General features: G+C 42.3%; 1 protein-coding gene across 1 annotated transcript in view; it reads right to left on the bottom strand.

Annotated features, from left to right (window-relative positions):
- Positions 1-21,658, bottom strand: part of T265_06453 (hypothetical protein) — a gene marked incomplete at both ends in the record, with an annotated part of 96,434 nt that overhangs the window by 37,965 nt on the left and 36,811 nt on the right. The window contains 4 exons of the mRNA XM_009171721.1: positions 1,104-1,294; positions 6,502-6,592; positions 9,602-9,694; positions 13,388-13,551. Coding sequence (XP_009169985.1) covers positions 1,104-1,294; positions 6,502-6,592; positions 9,602-9,694; positions 13,388-13,551 — 539 coding nt within the window. The remainder of the gene's footprint in view (positions 1-1,103; positions 1,295-6,501; positions 6,593-9,601; positions 9,695-13,387; positions 13,552-21,658) is intronic.

The following is a 21,658-nucleotide window of genomic DNA, read 5'->3' as shown; positions in this document are numbered from 1 at the left end:
ACATTCAACCTCTTAATACCTATCAACAAGCAAATTTTTTTTAATGCGGGAATCGCCACGCCACTATTTTTCTTAGTTTTCCAGCTCTGATGTAACAGAACATTCAACTTCTTAATACCTATCAACAAGCAGAGTTGTCTACTTGGATTTTGATTATTTTGGACCTGACGTACAGAAGACTCCTAGAATCATCGTGTTCAAAGGATGTGAAACGCCATTACAGCATCCCATCGATCTTATAGATTGCACCTTCTGAGCTGTGCTCCGCATGAGGAATGTTCTGTTGTAATGTGCATCAAGAATCAAGCGCTGAAATGATCAAAGCTTCGTGTGCGGAAAGTGTGAAGCCTCAGAACAGTCATATTCTACCACTAAATTCAGAATAGCATTCTATCATCAGCTGTAAATACATTAAGTGTATCAACTAGCGATCGAAAGGTTGAACAAACTTGTCCACATCTTATTAGAGGAGGATCCTCCACGTAGGGTGACTTGGGCCACTGACGTCAGTGGTTCTTGTTAGGGTAGACTATCTATTCCGTAAACCAGTCTGTCAGAAGGAGTATCGTTCAGCTGTAGCACTCTTTCGGTGCCTAACTGCCATGCCATGAAAAGAGGACTTACTCGTTAGAAGCGACGACTGTTAAGTTTCCGAAAAGAGATCGAAAAACGCTCATCATGTTTAAATCCAGAGCATAGTCTGTGAACGAACATCGGTGGTGTTCCGAACAGAGAACACCAAGAAAAAATGGAAATTTAGTTTCTCCTTTTGGGAAAGCTTCTCTTCGGAGGAGCACTATACACTAAACTGTAACTGACAGTGAGAGAGCCATGGGGTCTTCAAGGAGTAAGGGTATCCAGTGAACTTTAAGAGGGAAACCGATGCAAGTGCACAGAATTTTAATGGAAGGCGCACAAATGTGAGTCGAAAAATTCTGAAGAAGTCCGCCACTTTTTAGCCAACAAAGAACTTTTCCACAAAATCAAAGCGGTATCTACTCCACGGAAAAACAGTACACTTAATATCAAGTGCAAAAGTGAAGATTCTATTCAAACGGATAGATTATAGTGAACCTCATTAAAAGACAATGACGGATACTCACGCCGCTGCATTCGTCCAGTGACAGTGAAATTGGATACATCTTTATCCGCCACACGCTTACGCCACTCTTGAGCGCTGGAAGCGAGGGATTGATATCTTTGCTCCATGTTCGTGATTGCGTCTTGATCAACAACCAGAGCGGACTGTACACGGTCGCGCCATTTATCACTGTTCTCGCGCATCTGATGTATCCTTCAGAGATTACGTGAAAACACGAGTAGTTAGGTCGGTGCTCGCTCAAGGGTATAATAGATCGAGCGATTAAGCTATGGCTCTCAAACGAGTGTAAATGATCAAAGTATAGTCATACTTCAAGTAACGCGTAAAACGTCCAAGGCAACATTACACAAGGGCCGTCAAAAGGCACGAACACACTGGCTGATAAGGAAAAATGGAATAAAATTTAGGCAATGTAAAAAATACTGTTGCCTGATGCTGAAGAACATCGGTCCTAAATCAATGCTTCTTCGTTCCTTCGGTCAACAAAGGAAGTTCATATTCTTTATTGCCGTACGAAAGTTATGAATATGACAGGAAATCCACATTTGAAACAAGTATATTTGGATTCTCTCCTAAACTAAGCAGTTTAACTGGAAAGCGGTGGAGTGTTATGGACTCGTACTGTTGGTCATTGTCGACTATATATGCTCCTATTCCGAATCATATCCGGTGGAAAGCTTGTCCTTTAGAGCTAGGGTGTACAATGATGTGCTGGCCACAAATCCGAGTCTCTTTTAAAAAAAAACATAATGCCAACCTCATAACACACAGAGGAAAAGTTCAACTTAGAGGGTTTCAAATTTTTCAGCCCACTGCTCCGTAGCCCAGTATACAGGATATGCACACTCCCTAATCTAGCATGCATCATGTGAACAGAGAAAAAAGAGTTCAGTTGTCATATTTAAATACATAACATGCTATGCATTAAGTTAACGTGATGTCATTCACCTTGAAAGTATACAAGAACTTCCTCTGTCAAGCACTATACCCTGTACGATCCTACTGAAAAGAGAACCCTACAAAATGTGAAGTCCCACGGTTGTATTTCTGGCGGTAACAGCGTTCAGATTAATCGTCAATGGCATCGGTAAGCTTGGTGAGTGGATACTAGCCACTCAGGAAGTCTGAGTCCCATGTTCTCTTGCGCAATTTGAAAGACTGGCGATGAAAAATCTAGCCCCTAAACACGATGTCAGAAAGGCCAAACGCGTCTGACTTTCATTGATTCACGATAACGTGCATATACTTCTTTCTGCAATGACGACTTTTCCGACACGAGGTTTAGTTCAAGGTTGGGTTTACTGATGATTTAAACGGACCCAAAGTTGGCACAGATGCTGTAGGCCAATTCGCATTTTTAAGGGGCATACCAGTGCCACAAGTGTTTCACTGAAGCCTACTTTTGGCAAATAAACTTAGTAACCAAGCCTACTTGCCAAAACTGCAAGGACATACTGCAAACACTAAAGTACTTACAGTCTAAAGGATCTATGGTTATTACAGCACAAATCCGTCGAAACGAAGCGAAATTAGATCATCTCGGTTGGGTTGCTACAATTCACAGTGAAGTAAGCGGAAGTGTATGCGAACTGTCCCGCATCATAGTGCAATGACACACATCTCAAACAGTGGGTGGACGACAACTTGAATGGTCATTCGACCTGGATGAACTACAAAGATAATAAGATCACACATTACGTGCAGTTGTGTCAACACTCACCACGCCCTCCTTCAGACCTAAGCTCAATCATGTTCTGTAGTTTCTCGACGCCTAGCTAGCAGTGGGCTGGTCAAAGCTACGCTGACAGAACACCTGAATAATGTCATGAAGCTGAGCTTCAGTTGAATTTTCCCGACAAGCATAAAGAGTTTCTGAATAAAAAACCATGGAAGTGAACAGCGACAACGTGGACGATCTACCTATGGGTGCTAGGCGATTGTATATTATAAGCCCTGATAAGCGAAGTACGGAGCAGTTGGAAATGCCACTGGAAAGCGGTTGGACAACGGCAACTGACGGATGAAAACCGCATGTTATCATGTCGTCCAGCCGTGACGCCATTTCGGTGCACATCTTCCATGCAAGCGGAGGATGCATGAGGATCGAAGCACTGCCAAACTACCTGAGCCTGGATTGAAGTAATCAAAGGGCCAGAGCGGGATTTAAGCTAATGACGTCTCGATCAATGGTTTAAGTCTTATTCGCTGAGCTGTCTGGAGTTGAAAGGGGTTGAAAGTTGTGTCAAATATATCAGGATCAAGGGTTCCGAACTGCAAACATATTGAAACCCAACCAAAACAAGCTTTCTGAAACAGTAAGGGACACACTCCAAGCTAGAGTTTTTACTGGAAGAGAAAAAACACGATACGTTACACGTCGATTTCAATACGTTCTAGGGTTGTACCGGGAAGAATAAATCGACGAAAGAACCATACAGACAGCAGTCTGGTTGCAAAGCGCAGAATAATGCTACACAAGTCAATGGAACCCACGTAATCTTGCTTGAATAATGCTCACACTTTAAATTTCAGATGCTTGACAACTGCACTCTCACGTTAAGTACTTATTAGAGCATAAATAGCGGTGCGCTGTCAGGCAGAGCTCACGCTGCCGTCCGGTCAGTTATCAAGACCGAACCTATGTCAGCCTTATGAGACCAGAGATTACAAACCCCAGATGAGATTGTCAGTCTTTTTTTCCAACAGTTACGGGACGATGACACGTATTGAAGAACAAAGCAAGGGGAAAACTTGTCAACAGTGTTTCGACTTTCTAAATTTGTGATTTCTCTCCACATTTCGCATACATTTTCCTGTCCTTAGGATCCAGCTTATCTGTTGTTCCATGCCCTGTGATTAAAAGTACGCTAAGATTATTACACTTAGTTGTAAACCATGTACGAGTGCATTCATTAACAATGGAAAAATTGGCATAGGGAAAGGGGCCATTAAGAGCTAAGACCAGTGGTAATGCACTGATTTCGAGTCATTTATCAGTGAGGATTAAGGAGGCGCAACCTTATAAACTGTAGCTAACTCATCAACCCATAGAAAGTTCTCACAACAAATTCCGGCCAGGGCAAATAGCACAGAACCGGAACAGAAGCCACAACCAATAAACTCATTCAACCCTGGCTTATACGAAGAAAGGACAGGTGTTTAACCCCACAGACAGAGTACCATTTTTGTTGTGACTGATCCACAACTCCAGCAACATAACGTCATAGTAAGTCCGTGACTCAAACTTTGATAACCGTGAAGACTACAGGTATCGAAACCCCTGGTCAGGCACATCACGTGAATCCCGTCGTTCGTAAAGCATTTTCGACTTATCTAATCACTTCCATAAAATAGGTTCATCACAGCTCCTTCCTTGTGTGTTATCTACAACCCACTATCGATCGGCTGTTGATTTTGATTTATCGCTCTTATGAATCCCTTTGTTCTAGACTGCACCTCAACCCGATTTGACGTTTGTTCGGTACTACTCGCGCGCTGATTAAACCATATTCCCCATGAATATTCTCCGCAAAGGGTACTCTCTCTACTACACTATAAAACATGCAGACATACGGCGGTATCGAAGGGGTTGAAAGGGGAGAAATCTGTTAGAAAGAGCAGTAGGCCAATGTGCGTACGGAAATCGACTAAAACGTTACCGGCTATCTGCGACAAACTAGTGCGGGTTCACAGCTCATGCGGGAACAATTCGTGAATTCTGACCATACATTCATCCAGTGCAACTTTTCATTTCACTTGTGAAATTTTTGTATCAAGTTAACAGAGTTTAAATGGCGAGCAGATAGACGACCCAAGAACCCAGGAAATCAGAAATCGACTGTGTAAACATCAAGTGGCGAACTCGTGTATTTCGATTCCTATAAGTCAGCTTCTATATAGTGCTCTGCAGTGTAGAAACTGGTACCCATAAGCAGCTTTCAGCCGACCACTGCACTCAAGACAATACCATGAATTTATTGGAGAAACCCCATAGACCGAGAGCCCACTGAGAGCACAAGAGCCAGGGACCGTTAGGAATGCACCGGACAATGCACCTCCAATTAGTTCATCCAAGTGGCATCATCAGATACAATAAGTGGAGCTTTAGATCAGACCTTCAGAATTATGCGTTAACTAGCCGCTCGTTGTTATTGAATTGTTTTACCGATCTGAAACCAAGGCCTGAACGACAAGCACCAAATTAATTCAGCTAGTATAGTGAGTCCTGAACTTAAACCACTTGGGCTCTTAGACTATCCGTAATTAAGGCTGAGTTCATAGATCATCAGTAACAGTACGTAGCTACAAAATAACTTGGATTTGTAGGATCCCCGTATTCCATCACTTTGGGGCAATACATGGAACATTAACCCAAGAACAGCCATTCGGTCATTAGCATTAACGACAAAAACAATGGTGTTGAACATCAGTGCTTCCCTACTAAACAACCATCAATCTGAAATACTCCAAAATGCTATAGCGCGAAAAGAATAATGAAACATAGAAGAAGCAGGACCTAGGGACAGTCGAAAAAGTACCTATGCCTCTGAACTCTTAACGAACTGGACAGAAACCATTGGGATCACTTGAGCTTCCTCACACAAGCACAGGAGAGTGGTGCGGACATCATCCTGAGAATCGAGTGGCAACAACAGCAACCAGCTAATTATGGCATCGCCCATGCATTGTTTTCAAAGTCAACGTTTGTCCGATGTGTTGTTTATGCTAATCGGAATCAAGAACAGAGGCTGATAGACAGTAATGAATCGGCATTTGCAACGTACGACTAGACCACTACTACCTGTTCTGCTGGGCACGATTCTCGGTAGATTGACTTAAGGTATCGACTAATGTATTCGTTACACAACCCAAAACCGCTTCATGCACATCTCATTGCTTACCCAAAGGGCGCAAACATTACTTAGACACCGGATTTCAAAGAATTGAAGATTCATCAGACCCTTTGCTTGCATACGCCAACCTTGACACCATAGAGCAAGATAAGCTGTAGTGTATTATTCTATACACATGGTCATCATGACCAAGTGATACCGTTTGGAGCCATAGTTGGATCAGTTTCTGACCTTCGTGGGCCATGGAACGAATTCGTGGGGCTAACAAAGATCCCGAGATTGCGATTCTCCCTCTCTCTCTAAGGACCCTACTTTCGTTTTAAGAGGTCTGTTAGGCGAAATAGGTTTAACACCCTCCAACTACAAAGCGTGAATCAAAGAATGGAGTTCCTTTGGCGAAATCATCTAGGAACGGTTGTACCTCTTGCATTTGAACAGTATCAATGATATATTCCAGATCGACAACGGTGAGAATTTGCGGACATTCAACTGTTATGACGCATCCTAGTAAGACATTACGGACTGCTGCTGGAAAGCGTCCCATACCTGTTTAGATTAAGAGGATACATTTGGCTTGGAGTCATGGAACGGAGACCAGGTCGGCTTATCATTAGTTGCACTTCTCTACTATCGAATCCTTGACCTTTACTGAGTTACTAATTGACGCTTCTCTCAACCTTTTGAACAGAACGATATTAAGTTAAACATAATCAACAAATTCATGTTTCTTATATAAGTTACCGAGTATATGGAGAAAGTGTGGATGTCAACAATTTCAGACAATCCGTGCTATGATTATGTGCATGTGCTGATAGTAATGGCCGTAGAATGCGAGTTAATGAAAATCAGCCGCCATCCGGTGATATAAAGACAAAAACACAGGAAACGCTAAACAGTAACCTAACCACTGAAGTCTCTCTCTCTGCAACACATGCATTTTATGCCAGTATCTTCCTGACGTGACTTTTTATGGAGTAAATGAAGCAACCTCACATCCACAGAGCACATGAGATATTGTCTATCCGCAATCGGGTGACAACTTACCTATCTTTGATCGACATTATTCATCCGCCCTCGAAAACTTGATTGTAACTGAAGAATGTACAAGCCACTCGGTTCGTGATCAGTAGTCCCTGTACTCGAGAAAACTGCTTCGCCCAGGTTGATCTAAAAGTCTGAATCACAAAGCCGGGCGTGAGTGATGCGTGCAACCAACCGAGTCGCGCGCTACTTCTGTGTTAAATATTAGCCAATCAACAACGAGATCGATAGTTCAGGCAACATCCCTATTGGCTATGGCAGAAGCATTGAAAGCCAATCCAATTGGCGGAAAGTCTATGCGCATGACCAGACAGGAGGCACTACTGCACTTCCAGGGCACTTCCGTGCTCTGGCCGTACACACTGATTCCCAATGCACGTGACTCTGTGCGGGGACTTGGTGAATTGGGAGTACTCCAAGACGGCCGCTGAATCTGAACGCACCCGGTTCGACTAAGAATAATTTATCGGTGATAAATAACCCTCACATGTAGTCGTGGCCTAAAGATTACCACCACGGCCCACGAACTGAAGCTGTTCCAGTGAATCTTGTCCGGATCATTCCTGAATTTCACATTCGCACAGAGCTTTGAGCTGATATCTGGCAGCGACTTGGGGTAGGCTACCCCATTGAAAGCCTGTTGTAAGGTATTCACGCTAAACCAGTTAATGGGTTTGAGGGAAACCAAAGTGGGTCAACTTCCATTTTCTCATGGCCCCACCTAACTGGACATCTCATTTAAGGTTACAATTTAGACAAACCGTGGGTAGTATAAAAAGCAGCACTGTGGATCGTAATTAGTTCAACTGCACAAGCTCAACTATCTGAAAAGGAGGGTTGACTGCTAAACTCAGATAATGGTCCCGGGCTAAATCTCTGTTGTAGAATACAGATGAATGACTACACACAAATGGCAGCATTCCAGCTGCAGAACGTTTAGGAAGATGACTTTTTGGATAAATAATATGTGATCAGAAAGTTCAAGCTCCACTTATTGAACTCAGCGGGGGAGTTAGGTTTGGTAGCCGACGTAAGCACCGTCCAATTTTCGAGGAATCGCTGAGCATGGTATTCACGCTAAATAAAGTAGCCGGTGCCATATTTTACCGTTAGAAGGCTAGTTGTTATGTAACTCAAACTGGAAAATTTCAATCAGGCGGCTCAACAAAAAAACGTATATTGGGGTAAAACTGTTAGCATTCAAACAGAGGCGTATTATAGGGAAAATTGTGCGAATATCATTTTAGTCTCGGGCCAAAACAAAACAAAAGTTGCAAATGAGTATACCTCATCAGTGTTGTTAGGTGTTCTTTAAAATGGAAGCAAACCGATCTTGCGTCCTCCTGCGAAATCCGGATACCCAAATCGCTCGCGCTCCTGAGCACGACACGGTAATCCTCAGGCAGCACATTATAGTGTGAGTCCTGCTGCACTCTGTTCTCACAAGATACTTCACTGTCAGGCTTAAAGCTGCAGTGTTCTAGCCTAGTCTTTTATGGACAGTTTTGCACTTAGCACTCACAATGGCCTATCTTGGACGCAACTATGAGTATTAGGTTGTGACTGATTGTAAGCACGCATGAATGTGTTGCACATAGTCAGGAAAACAATGGTCTCAGAGGTCGAATGATGATGGTGAGCAGTTCGCTCAATGCACTTGAATGTGCCATCCTTTTATTATGTAGGATTTTCGTGGAAATTTTCCTGGTTACCATATTCCCGGCATCGGTTTCCTGTCCGCTACCAATGACCTTCCAAGCTCACACTAAATTCTCTCCGTACCGTTGGAATTCATCTATCAGATTTCAAAAGCAGTTGAATGATTTCATCAGCTTCTTTAATCTCGGAGCCATCAAACAATTTGTCCTAATAGACGTTTCCACATTTCAGGAGAACAATTTCATCCATTGTTTTAGTCTCAAGATTTGTCACTATACCAGCAGAGAATGTCGACTCGGATGGGTCGATTGTGGAACCCTGCTTCTGGGTTCTGTTCCCAGTTCTTGGTGACCATTCATCGCCACGACATACTTCTACAAACTACTATAACTGGCAAACCAATTGCAATCAACACTGAATATCTATCCGGAGTTCAAATATTGCCAAACACATGAAATATTTACATCTGTTGGGTCGATTTATGCTTCCGCAAGCGGAGCTTCATGCAAGTCAGAAGAATGCACTGTTGAGGGAGCTTGTATCTAGGTGCTATTTGTGACCCTTACGGCCACTTTTGAAACATAGCACGCATGATTTGTTCACTGTTCACTAGGACTGGCGTATGTTCACGGACCAACGATTCGAGGTACAATTAACTAAAAGTCATATACCTAAGCAATGCGACCCACAGTATGTGGTTACAGCGGGTTGCGTATATGAATACAATCTAGCCATTTCCAGTATAAAAACAAACAAAGCCTAAGCTGTAAGATTTATCGTTGACACATCGGTCACCATATGAATATCATAAACTATGGATGCTTTGAAGTGCCCTATCAGATCACCGTGACCCACTATTCATTGCCAGGGGATACACAAATGTAAGTTCATTCTTCGTTAACCTAAGTTAAACCAGTTGTAAAAAACATGAGCAAAATGGACTTACTTAGTATGCTGGCTTCGGGAGTGGACACTTCCGAAGCCCGTTCTGGAAAACCGAAACTCTCATTGTCATCACGTAAAATACTTGAGGGGGATTCTAAAAAATAAAGTATCAGCACGATGAAATCCGCAACGAGTTCACTGCGGATACAGTCGGCTAGTTTGGAGATAGGTGGCAAATCGTGAAACGAAAATTGGACACTGCGTTTTGGGGATCACAACGGCTATCACCTAAATAATACACATATCTGCATAATAATTTGTTTTTGATAGAGAATTCACCTTGAATCCATCTGAATCTCCCAATTATGATGTTCTTCATTTGATACCCTTCATGCTCTTTTCAATAACATATGTGCTAGATTAGGTTTAACATAGTTATGGATATCTTCCTTATAGTCTAAATCATCATGGACTATACCACTCTACCTACGTCACTCCAAAAAGAAGAGCTCTCGACGAGGAATTTTGTCTGCATTGATCGATCAAAGCAGCAGTGCTCGTTCCTCAGCCTGCCCGATTCAGGGCCAATCAAATCTTTCCCAAAGTCTCTGACGCCTGAATATTCATACCCTCTTCCTGACGAATGGTAGTTTTTTGTTTGGTGAAGATCGTCTCGCATTGTTGGTACACTTTGTGCCTATTTGCCTCATGCTCGTGGACATTAAGAGACTACCTTCTATGAAACTTTTGATAAATTTCATGTTTGTTCCCGCTGGCTAATACCCATTTTATCCATGGATTGAGAGTCCACGTTTCAGCTCCAATAGTTTTCAGTTCATGATTTTATAAATGTGATCACGACTGCAAACAAGTATCATCATCAAACAATGCACTGCTTCATTTTCCATGTTACAAGCTGTGCTTTCAGTGCAGAGAGTTACCGAATAGAGGAAGTATGAAGTAAACCGCCTGAGAATATGAATGTTACAACAAACAGTGATGCATGGTCCGCCAACCAAACAGGTTAACAAAAGGAAAGTCATGTTTGTTTGATAACGCATTGCCTATTTCTATTAGTATTGATGTTTGGTGCAGTCGGATTTACCTGTGATCAAACAATCCAAACGAATGAATAGGCACAGAACAACTGGCGGGAAAATTTAGGCGGTGAGCACGACTACTAATCATTGTTTCAGGACTGTATTTTCACTGTCATTGCAGTCAAATCAGAACGCACCACAACGTGTTCCGTTCGAAACTCCCCGGTCTTCCGTGAGATACGCACTGCTGATGATGAAATAACTGTCCGATCATTCGAGGCTTTTCGGCATAGATCAGCTTCAGTTACAGAGTGCAACCTCAACTGAAAGCTCCATACTATCCCCACATTACCATAAGACTCAATTGTACCAGCTAGTGAGAGTACAGTCTTTTAATGGCTAGCAAGCCGAGCGACATAACAGATCTATTCACACCAGAAGAAGTATTTTTGCGCAACAAGCATTTGCTGCTGAACTTTACTTTTGGTCCTTATATCTTTCGGCAAACCGGAAATGGAACACAATACAAACGTTGGTCAATGCTGCCTTTATATGAATACGGGTGAAATTTATCACCAAACGTGAACCAGGAAGTAGATCACAGTGAATCTTTCCAGACGCTTAACAGAAAGCACCCACATCAAACCAAATCCAAGATCATGTCCCATGACGTCAAACCACTTATATCCACACACCTCTGATGCAGAGGCAAATTTATCTATACGATTATCTATATCTATCTATCATAGGTATCTGTCTGTGGTATGATCCGAAGGGAGCATCAACAGGAAATGGAAGTGCGTTTTGACATACACCGTTGAACAGGTTCAGTGGGAAAGATTGTGAAAGGGAACAGAGTTCTCCGGGGACAGGGAGATATGTGGTCTAATAGAAAAAATATGACCTCATTCTGGAAACCGGTGAAAGTATCGCATTCGAAACGATGTAGCCATTTGACGTGTTTAACATGTTACCTTTAGGAGCAAACATAAGAGGATATTAAAGTAGGAAACAGTGAGCATATATTTTGAATTATTAGGAAATAGTATCGACTACTTTATAATTGTTCCCCGACAATTATATGTTTCCTTTAGTGCCACTATTGATTCCTCCACAAACAACATCCACTGGATCTGGCGATTCTACATTTTCACTCATTGGACCAGTGGGTATGATGTGCATGACAGCTGAAAGGAAATGGAGGGCAAGAATTTCCGGGCAAATGTGTTTCCCTTTAAGCTCGATCTAAGCATGAGTGCCCATATTCTCACGAATATACCTTGAATAGAGACCATCACCACCTTCAGTCTGTCTGTGTAAACAAAAATCACGCATTTGATGCCAGCAGTGAGTTGTTTCATAGGCGATGATTATGGCTGGCGGACCGGCCTGCTGTGAGCGTTTACTCAGAGAACCAACAATCTCGAAACACAGCACTTAAAAGTAGCACAACGACTTCAGGTCGTGTTCGCAACTGGGCCTTGACAGAAGCTATACAATTACCAATTGTACTGAAAGGTGATTAAACGGTTGATTGTATCTTTCTCAGTAAAGAATGAATGCATACTGAGCGAGTCTGCGTTCTGTGTGCACGTATCATGTGTGTTCTGTGGTATACTCACAAGAAGGTCAGGCGGTAAACAAGGAAGGCAAGCCAATTGCCAAGCCCAGCGAACAGATCAACTACCATCCGATCAGCCACCAGCACAATGAAAGTGTGGCAACGTTTTCTTCTGTACGTTTCATTACGCTCAGGGTGATGTATCCATTTCTTTCGACAATGTTAACCCCGTGATGAGAATTTTGCAAAAATTTGTGATTAATCTATTTTTGGGGAGACTATGTAGAAGGTAATTCATTCAGATCGTTAAACTACTCCCCGTCTGGTTGCAGGCTCTATTAACAAACATAAAACTCAGTACCTCCAATGAACACAACCACTATTTTACTTAGATGAGATTTTGAAGGAAACAAATGTTTTTTGTCTTTTTTAATCTGTCGTGAATACCACTTGAGTGGTTTGAAACCTCAGCTTTGAAAGGTTAAGATTCCAGAAGGCGGGGAATTTCTAGTGAAATCTACGAAAACGTCACAGATATTAGAAGTTTGCAACATAGCAAAGACTCCTCGAATTCGGTATCACATCCCCGTAAAACTGGTCTATTGGAGTCATGAGAACAATCAAACGTAGTCACTTCGCGATAAAAATGGAATGTATTAAATGAATGAATAGTCTTTTTTATGAAGGCAACTACTTATAAGGTTGCTGAGAACTCTTTGACGAATGGCAATTCTTTAAGTGTGTGGTCATTACTTAAAAGTTGGCGAAAACGGAGCTGAAGTCGAACAAAGGTGAGACACAGATTCGACCTTCATGCGGCAGTTCGTCGTGATCGGACCCAGTCCCCTTTCATTTGTGTCTGAAAGCGTTGCTTGTTGGATACAAGCGACTGAATTTCAATCATGCAAACCACTGGCTTTGTGACGAGAGGAATGTTCAAGTGATTGTACACAGTGTTTCGTGGTTTACAGTGCAGTATGCAGATATGAATACATTCCGATGAAATGTTCTGAGCACTGTACACATCAATGAGGGAAGCCGGCTGTTGATAGTTGGAAGTTGCCATCCTTAACTCAGCTGAATCGCTCGTTGGTGAAGTTTGTAACTGAATGTACTACAAAGAGCGGAATTCAAGCAGAACATCAGCGAAAACTCGGGGTCTTGTTTTATCCGATTAGCTTCAGAAGGAATGAAACTAGGAGTGAGCTGACTAAGGTTTTCCATAAAACTTATGGAGAGAACTTACCCAAACTTCGCCCATCCAATCTTGCAAGGATCAGCTGATTGGCTCTTGCTAGGTCATCCAGCGTAACCGGTTGGGTTTTCCTGCGACTGTTTGATCGTATGTTGTTGGCCGTTTTTGGTGGATTCTGTCGGCTGAATAGTCGACGTTTCTCTGCAAGACTCATGCTAGAAAGACCGTAAATTGAAAGCAATTCAACGAGAAAGTCTTTGGGCATATGAAAGTAAATATTATTCGCCGTGCCTATTGAAGGGATTGCCTAAGCTCATTTAATTTCGCAACATATTACAGGGATTAGCCACATTCCAAAGGTCTCGTGCCAAACAGTTGTTGGCAACGAGACTTGTCATGTCTGTAGCTCCATTCTGGTTCTCCAAGCCTTTTGAATTTGCCCTTGATTGCCTCAGCCATTAAAAGCAAGTTTGTTGGACAACTTCAGAAGAGTTTGCTGGATATTGCTTTAACTTACACGAAGAAGCTTCGTTAGGTCAAATAACTATAGTGTAAGCTTAATTGAGTCTGAAAATAGAAGGAAGATCCCTTTCTACTCTGTGTCTGGTTGGTGATTTTGTTTGCCATTGTGCGTGAGCAGATTTTAGGGCTGATTAAGTGGGAGGGAGAGGATTAAGTTAACGTGCTTCAAGTCTGGGGTGAAATTTATGTGAATTCGTATTACTCAAGGTCTCTGTTAATATGTGCTACGACAGTTGGGTAAAGCGTGAATTTGGGTTGGGTAGGTTCAAGTTGGGCCTTTTACCACTTATCACTTCTGTTCCCGGTTCCACTTGATTGACAACCGCACACTGCCGCATGTCTGCTCGGCTTATCTGTTGTTCAAAAGTGATAACGTCTTAACCAGGATCGGCCATCTCCTCAAATGAGTTTTGCAACACGTTTTTAAGCAGTCACTCCGATGTGTTTAGATATGAACAGATATTTTCTGTTTGTTTGCGTCTACATTTAACAGGCTAAGTGTGGAAACATATTTAGCTATGACGGAAAGGCGCCTATCTACGTGTGTTTCTGAATATTTGCCGAATTGGTTATTTAGGTCCATTGAAAGTTTTTCCATGAAAAAACGTCGCCTAGGCACTATCTGTATTGCGACAATGTGTGCGTTTCGGTCTCTGAGCTCCAAAAAATGATCTAGTGTGCTTCCCTGGGCGACGGGTTTTGCCATCAGGCGACTCATGTATTCAAAAATAATTGGTACCAACATTGGCTTTAAGATAGTTGGGCTCATATATAAGACTTACACATTCTTCCTTCCTTCCCATTCTACTATCCCCAACTGTTTCTTCTAATTTTCTAACCCCCAAGCAGTTCGTTGTATGTTCCTCTGACTCTCTTAAGCATCAGTGACCTCAACGTTCCCACTCCCTCTCTCCATTCCACGTCACTCAGCTGGTTTCATGTGTTCGCGATTTGTCGAAACGTTTATCTCAATTTATTGAGATGGCAGTAAGTGGTAAAGTGATATGAGCTCAGCTGTTTCTGTTAGAATGCTGTCCGTCTCTAATGCTTGTTTGACATCTATACAACCAAAAATAAGGAAACATTTTGCTGACCTACAAGAATACTAACTGGAGTATCTGTGTATTCTGAGCAATTCGGAATGTGTAATGATAGTTTCCATCTCTCGGTAACTACCAGTACAGTTCATCTATCGATTTCATTGTAGTGCAGAAATTGGCACAGACTACAACCCGCTTATCTCGGATTTTAGACCTCAATCAGTGCACCGATTTTCGACAAACGCTGAGAAAAAATTCGAGCCATTTTGAAAATTTTATCCCACCAACCAAGTGCCAAATGATATTCAGCTGATGTTTTTGTTCAGAAAAAATACCTACCACCTGTGCAAAATGGTGATCATTTTGAGGAAAATATATACCCATCCTCCTGGTTTGAAGTCGTTTTGATCAGAAAACCTTAAACATTACTCCCAAACTTCAGAAAGCACCTTCTTCATAGCGACTTTCAATCGGCCAGGTGAGTATTCGCCTCCACTTCAACTTCTGCATCGTTCTTGAATGACATCGAAATCTCCTATTGTGTTCAACTCACCTGGTAGTAATCGCATAATTATGTTTTCTATTTTTCCCACTTTAGGGGATTAGTGTTCATCACATGTTTTTGCACTGGAACCTTCTCGTCCTTCTTCCAGTCCCATTCATCAGCTCAAACTCGGCCTCACCCGAGGTTTTGGACTCCTAACTTAGTGTGGCAGTTGTCTTCGTAAAAAAGATTTTGTTCAAAGGAATGAATGAGTCCCGTTTTCTTCCCGAATAGACTCTGCAGTTCTTGAGGCTGCGTTATTTCCTCCACCACCTTCCTTGTCCAGCTTTTCTGATCTGCAGCCCTACTGCTCTAAGTCGAAGGCGATGTGCTACTCCAACCCCTATCTATCAGATCATGTTGTACTATGCTCTGCCGAACTTGGTTCTCCGTATCGTCTGCTTATCGGTTTCCAGACCTGCTTTAAGTCTCAAAAACTCCACCACTTTCCATCAAGAAGAACACAACGATGTAATATTTGATCCTGAGTGCAAGCCTCCCGTGTATCTCTTAGTCTGTTTATTCGTATCCAAGAGAAATCGGTTTCCAGACCTGCTTTAAGTCTCAAAAACTCCACCACTTTCCATCAAGAAGAACACAACGATGTAATATTTGATCCTGAGTGCAAGCCTCCCGTGTATCTCTTAGTCTGTTTATTCGTAATCCAAGAGAAAAAAAAAGGAAAAAAACCTCAAGAATCTGTAAAGTACATCTGTCAACGAGATTTCCTTGCCTGTGCCCGAAAGCGGAACAATCAAATTTAACCCGGTGTCTAGTCACAAACCAAATCCCTAAACATATCGGTTTTGTTCACCACTACGGCGGTAGTGACTATCCAAAATTAGCTGCTGATTGCGGGAACATAGTAAGCAAAGGATAGTCATAATAAACGCCAGAATTATATTAGGCAGTTTTCAGTCCTTCACAGGAGCGTAATTCGTGGAGACGGTGAATTATAGGCTAATCCTCATTTCATGTAAGCTACGTCAAAGTAATTCTGTGTGGAACCGGCTGCTCAAACAGGAACTACAACATTGCCGAGAAACCGTGAAACGAGGACAAACTGAGAGAGCTATGGGCGTTCATCGTCTCTGGAGTGGATTTCACTTACATGCAATTACATGTCTTGCCGTATTATTGATGAATCACACAACTTGAATAAATAACACAGGGTCCTACTTCCCATAAAGTGAGTGTCCTTGAGCCTCCAACAAAGGGGGCCCTAAGAACAACTGAGGTAGCTGGCTTTATAAGTGCGGATAGAGAAGGAGCAGGCAAATAGGAATGCAGTAAATCTCTGTGAAATTTGTTTCAAATGAAGACAAGTGAAATACTAGGAATTGGGTGTTTTCCCCGCTACCAGATACGGCAACTGCTTGTTGTTGGTAAAAACGCATTAAAGTGCACCTTGGATGTCCTTTGGCTCATGTGGTCATGGAGCACAATGGTGGAGGAAGAGACGAACCTAATTTTACGGGCTTAAGGAAGTAACTTTTGCATGTCAACGGTAAGTGGGGTGAGGTGGTCCAAGTGGTTAGGGCGCGAATTTACTGACCGGAAGTTCCGTGGTTCGAACCCGACCTCTGCCACTCGACTTCCCCTGTCTAGGCTTGGGCAACCTGATATTATATCAGCCCTCGTGCAACCTTCGGGTGGCATGGCAGCTAGACACCAAAGGAATGCTACGACTGAGTGATTTTTTTATTCAAAAGTAAATCCAAATTTAGGAAGCACGCCCGATAGATCGTCAACTAGCTACTATCCTTGACAAAAATAGTCGATTGGCTGACCTGGTTCCTTAATCCGGGTTACTTTATTCTAGATGACCAGATGACTGCGAAATTTAGGAGAATCGAATTTGGGGGTGCTAATCTCGGAAAGGAGATTCACTTTCCTCCTAGGTTCCATTCCATCTGTGCCAAGATCGCCTAACTGAAATGTCTTATTGCAAACTTAAATTTCATAGGCAACGTGCTACTGCCTCCAAAATCGATATATGAAACTGCGACACTCTGCCACTTTTTGTTTCCTATGTTCACAACAATTTTCAAAGTTGCAAGTCGTGTAAATAGCTAACACTGTGTGCAGAAACAAAATTACACGGAACTGAACAACAATGAGCGAAAACTGCTCCAATTTAATTGTATCGATAATTAGAAACAGGAGGTGCGCAGACACCAAAAACATCATGTGATCGACCCAGGTCGGTCTCAAATCATTAAAAAGTCTAAAGAATAATAGCACTGCGATTTAGCATAGCGATTTATCCTCTGATCAGAAAGTTATTTTAGGAGACTGCATAACGTTTTGCAGACTTATCTGCACCAGTTCATCCGCACACAAACTCCTGATGCCAGAGCCACATGTTCATTATGTACAAGGTACGATCAACTCTAGAAATAGCCTAGCAAGGTTGCTCTAGGTCAAGCTGTCAAACAAATTGCCACAAAACTGATCAGCAGAAAAAACTGTGTTACAAATCACACCAGCTTATCTGAAACTGCGTCAGTGAATTTCACCCAGCACCACGTGTTACACAGAGTGACTGCACCAGTGTGTATTATTTACCGATCCATACGCGTAGTTGTATACCTCGACCAGTTCCTCCAAACGTTCCTAGACCAGGCATGAATTTGTTGTGATCCACTGATCTGCACGCAAGCAACTCTTTCGTGCGCCGGTATTTTCATAAAGGATTCCGATATGAGGGTTAGAGTAGTGTGGACGAACTACACAAAGACTGAGGGAGGCTCCTATATAGCACCATTTTGGTGCATGGTGCAGAGACTGGATTCGAACCACGGATCTTCGGGTTCGCACCCTAGCCAATGGGCAATCTGAAATTCTTTTTCATGTTTTTACACATTTGTTAATGAATGCGTAGCCAACCCAGGACCCACTATGAGGATCCTGTTGAGGGTACTGCTAATGAAATCACTAGATTAGTAGGACTTTTCCTTTCCGACGTACCAGTTTTTCGTACCCACAAACTGCTCTGTTACCCTAAGTACATTCCGAAATTGTGATAAAGTTATTGATACTAAATTTCTTCTGCTTTGGCGAGTCGATCAAGATAATCGCAGTAACAAGAGCGAATTAGTTTTGTTTGAAACTTCAGGGTGTCTGCACACCGCAGATGACATAAAACATGTTACCTCGTGCCATTGACATCAACAAGCCTACTGAGGTAAGCTGGAAAGCTGCACACGCTACTCTCAGTCACGGCTTTTTGGACGTTAAATAGCCTACTCCGATGTTACCACTCGCTCAAAAAGATCCAGCCCTCTCCGGGGTAAGAATATCAGCGAATCGAATGTTTTATCATTGCAATATACTATTTAGGGAAGAAGCGCAATCAACTGAGAACCATTCTGGTTTATGGAAGCAGCTCAAATCTCAAGGAAACGACACAGTGATACAGTAATTTTCCTCCTATCAACTTCTATATTGAGGTTGGTTGCAAAGCTGCATTAGGAGTGCGACTCTTTGTGGTGTATGTTACACCTTCATTTCAGCTTCAAGGAGACAAATCAAATATGGGATCGAATAACTATGGTTGCTCTGGTTGTTATGACAGAATGCAGTCGACAACAGCCCGTCGTAGTTCGTGAAAACATCGTTCAGCTATAGCACTCTGTCAGTGCCTGACTGCTACGCCTCCAGAAGGAAGCACGAGGGCTGGGATAATGCCAGGTCGCCCAAGCCTAGACAGGCGAAGTCGAGAGGCAGAAGTCGGATTCGCAACACGGACCTTCTGGTCAGTAAATTAGCGCTCTGTCCACTGAGCCGTCGTAATTACTCAGGTTGATAAATTAGTGCAGTTTTTTCCCTGAATAGCTTGACTCTTCTCTAAAACGGGTCTCATATTTGTACTCAAAATAACTGAGAGCTGTAGACTGGTGGCAATTCATCAATCTTTGGGATAGAAAACAAGAAACTCTTTCTATAGTGCACGCTATGGCGGAAAAGTGCGAAATCCTTACAGTGCAACCCGATTAGATGTCGATATAGATGTCCATTAGAAGAAAGCTAACTTTTACGCTTTTATACCGGCTGTACAATACTCGGGTATGTTTATCCTGGATTATCAATGAAACGAGTTTTAAGCTGAGGTTATTGTTACATTGTGGCAATCGTGATATTGTGAACAGCTGGATAGACATGTTTAGCAGCACCAAATGGTTTTGCTATGGTGCCGCAAACATATCAGTCGGGAATAAGATTATGAAATGTCAGATTGATACTCTCGATCTGTATGAAATGTTCGAATATCATGTTTCCAACCCCGCCGTCGTATGGTGGAAGATAACTCTTCAGGCTAACCATGTATGCTCTAACATTCTCTTTCCAATTTGTGCTAAGGCTCCATATCAACCTTGTGGTATTAGTTAGATAGAATCTGGCACAAACAAATGGACTGCGTTACCCTGTGTAACTATAATACAAACTGAACATACATATATACATACATACATATATACATACATACATTCATACGTATAGACGGTAAGTGGGTAACATTTTCTACCATATGTTCACACCATAAACAAGTGCTGGTTCTCTCAGTTGCTTGGGTCTATTCACAAAACCCTGAGGCTTATCATCTCAGCGGGATGCGACAGCACTATGGAGTTCCTCGACGTCAGTCGAACTCGACGACAGGATAGTACGCTACCTAGCAGCATACACAGGCAGCCGAGGTGCACTGCGTATTGTCCATATTTTAATAGCCTGGCTTTCATGGAGCTGAAACAGGTGTTTTCCTAAACCCTGTTTCCGGACAATAATGAATTGCAGCATATGAAAGATGGGACAAAAAACACGTTTAATGACAGGTGCCTCAACTAAAAAAGGACACATCGCTGGACAAATCTGGTTTCGATAGGAGACTCAGCAGAATTCCAGGCGGATCTCTTGTTTACTCAAGAAGATATACTAACTTATCTAATATTGTGACAATTAAAACACGACACTGCCCTTGTGTAGTCTATTCAACGGAAGAACATCGTGAACGAGAGATTCATCTGGGATTCAGTTGAGTTTTCCCTTAAAATCAGATTGGTTTGCAGACGCACGTAGTTTGGATAGTTGCGTCCGAATTGGGCATAAGATTGGAAGAATCTAGAAGAGTGCGTCTACTTGATGAACCGAAAGAAGGCTGAAACCATTCGTGGTGTCCAGGAATTTTCAGTAACCTTATGAGTAGTGTTCCTCCAACGAGGTACACATTGGGATTTATTGAGGAGCAGTCCGGACCCAGATCAGACATGATTGGATTCTACCCGCTCCCCCCTAACCAATCTATCGTAGGTATTAGTCATACCGACTAACCAATAAACAGGAACATCAGACTGAACACCCAGCACTGATCAAGTCGGCCAGTCATAAGAAATCTCACGGATTGGTTCCCTGACTGCCTTGAAACCCAATCAACCATCTTACTTACTCACTTGGCCTGATGAAGCTTTTGTGTCAAAAGCGAAACGTTGCCCAGTAATAAATCCGCCGATTGTTTAGCAAACCTCTCTTGAACGATGACTTCCCAATCGGTTCCAAACATTTTCAGTTGATTGACAAATAGATATTATTTTTCACCAGATTCAGCTCTGAGTTGATGACTTTTCGTTAACACACTAACTCTTGAATGAAGATGTATATTTTGGACTAAATGACTGAAGGTTTAGCAAAAAAACTCGGTATACATTTCACGCAGTTATTACCCTGAAAGAAGCATCCACAGTTACGGACGATCAACTCTGTTCTGGATTGTTCCGGAGAATGAGCACTTCGATGGAGGAGAGACTAGGTAACCCTTTTCCACAAGTAATCTCTTTTTAAAAAATTACTGTAAAGTATTGGAATGAAATTTGATGAAGGCATAGCCAGAAGGTCTGTAAAGAGGCTTTGCGCAAAAAAGCAGCAACGGTGCGAAGTATTATGTTGCTTTAAATTATGAATAAATGTGAAAAAATTTGTGAGTGCCCTACAGTTCAAATGCATCGAATGTGCGATGTTTAAAAAAAAGAGTGTTCGACGCTGTGTGAGTAAACAAGCAAGTATGAATGATTTCCATGGCATTTGTGTGTCTGAACAAAGTGATCGACGAAACAAACAGTTTTTTCACGAGGCGTCGGATGTCATGAGTGAACTGGTTGATGTGGTTTCAAGAGCCATAGACTTGTTCAGTCGCATGGATACTTACTACCCTTGGGGCTT

The sequence above is a fragment of the Opisthorchis viverrini genome, assembly GCF_000715545.1.
Source record: "Opisthorchis viverrini unplaced genomic scaffold opera_v5_137, whole genome shotgun sequence".
Classification (NCBI taxonomy): domain Eukaryota; kingdom Metazoa; phylum Platyhelminthes; class Trematoda; order Opisthorchiida; family Opisthorchiidae; genus Opisthorchis; species Opisthorchis viverrini.
The sequence above is the reverse complement of the archived record's forward strand: the minus strand, read 5'-3'. Positions and strand labels throughout refer to the sequence as shown.